This window comes from Nematolebias whitei, chromosome 9 (genome assembly GCF_014905685.2).
Source record: "Nematolebias whitei isolate Nwh7 chromosome 9, NemWhi1, whole genome shotgun sequence".
NCBI lineage: Eukaryota > Metazoa > Chordata > Actinopteri > Cyprinodontiformes > Rivulidae > Nematolebias > Nematolebias whitei.
This window is the reverse complement of record NC_056506.1, coordinates 50,492,101-50,493,527: the sequence shown is the minus strand read 5'-3', so window position 1 is coordinate 50,493,527 and position 1,427 is coordinate 50,492,101. Positions and strand designations below refer to the sequence as shown.

The 1,427-nt window shown below is 42.0% G+C and overlaps 1 protein-coding gene across 3 annotated transcripts in view; it reads left to right on the top strand.

The window, feature by feature from the left end:
- vcpip1 (valosin containing protein (p97)/p47 complex interacting protein 1) overlaps positions 1–1,427 on the top strand; it is a 94,651-nt gene that overhangs the window by 91,930 nt on the left and 1,294 nt on the right. For all 3 annotated transcript variants that reach the window (XM_037682451.1, XM_037682450.1, XM_037682449.1), the window contains exon 2: positions 247–333. In XM_037682451.1, coding sequence (XP_037538379.1) covers positions 247–333 — 87 coding nt within the window. The remainder of the gene's footprint in view (positions 1–246; positions 334–1,427) is intronic.

Here is a 1,427-nt window from a genome sequence, read left to right as displayed (position 1 = left end):
GTTGTGTTTTCTGATCGGGACTGGTTGGTTGGATGTTGGTTGGATGTTTGGTTGGCTGGTTGGATGGTTGAGTTGTGTTTTCTGATCAGGACTAACCTGGAAGAGTTCTAAACGTTGGATAATAACCGTAATAAAATCTGTGAGTTGTTGATCTTGTTTTGAGTAGAATCTCAGAAAGTGCACTTTATTTTTAACGTTGACGTCGTTGGTCCGGGTGTTAAATGTTAAATTTAATTTCTGTTCCAGGTGAGGACGTTTGGTCGTACGCCAAGAAGCTGCCGCACTTGTTCCAGCAGGGCGGCATCTTCTACAACATCGTGAAGAAGGACATGGGTGAGGACGCTTCTTATTTCCCAGAATCCCTCAGAGTTCAGCTCCTGCCGGAGGGACGTTGATTTTTACTGACTCGCTTTACGTTCATAAGTCCACTCATGCTGTTTCCTTCAGAGTATTCTCAGGGTGTGAGCATCCTCAGAGTCTCTTATTTTTAACGAGCTTTTTAAAGACGCGTCTTGGTGCAGCGCACTGAAGGATTCTGGGTAAATATGTTTCAGATGACTTGTTGTTTACATGAGGTTTATAAATAAAACCTCAGAGAAGCTCACATTTCAGTGACGGGGAGCCGATGGTAAGAGAATCGTGCTGCAGCAGGCGGGTGGAGGGAGTCAGGTGTGCCATGTCACACCTGATCACTTCCTGTGCTGAGCTCTGATCACTTCCTGTGCACAACACAAAAATCTTCCTGAAAACAAATCTGACTCCTGCAGCATCTGGATGATTATCCAGCCAGCTGGAAACAAAAACACTCAGAGTAAGTTCTGACCCCAGGAAGTCACCTGACAGAAACAGGAAGTGAGTTCACGTGGACTCAAACTCAGCTTCAGGTTCAAGTTCCATATTTGAACTTTATTCATCTTTCCTTTGTGTTTTCTTGTTTTCATGATTTGTGTGAGCTGCAGCGCTCAGTGTTTGTTCTTTTCATGTTCTTATAAATAATTTGACGAAGACCAGGTGGAGCTCAGCTCATCTTCAGCTCATCTTCAGCTCATCACTCAGGATGTTTTCCTTTAAAACTATTAGTTCAAATTAAATATAACGCAGATAAAACCCTCTATCTGCAAGCTTTAAAATGTTTAATTCTCATTTCAAAGTGTCATAAAAGACAAAATCCTCATAGATCGTCTTGATTTGATCTCAAATGAGCATAAATGTATTAATATTCCAACATTTCAGCTGAAAACCTTCAGCTACTTGGGTCTTCTTGTGTTAAATGACCTCAGGGACGTTTCAGAGTTTACATTTATGAAACATGACACTCCATGTGACAAACCTTCAGCCACTTTCAGCTGATTTCATCCCACATGAGACAAACCATCGGCCACTTTCAGCTGATTTCATCCCACATGAGACAAACCTTCAGCCACTTT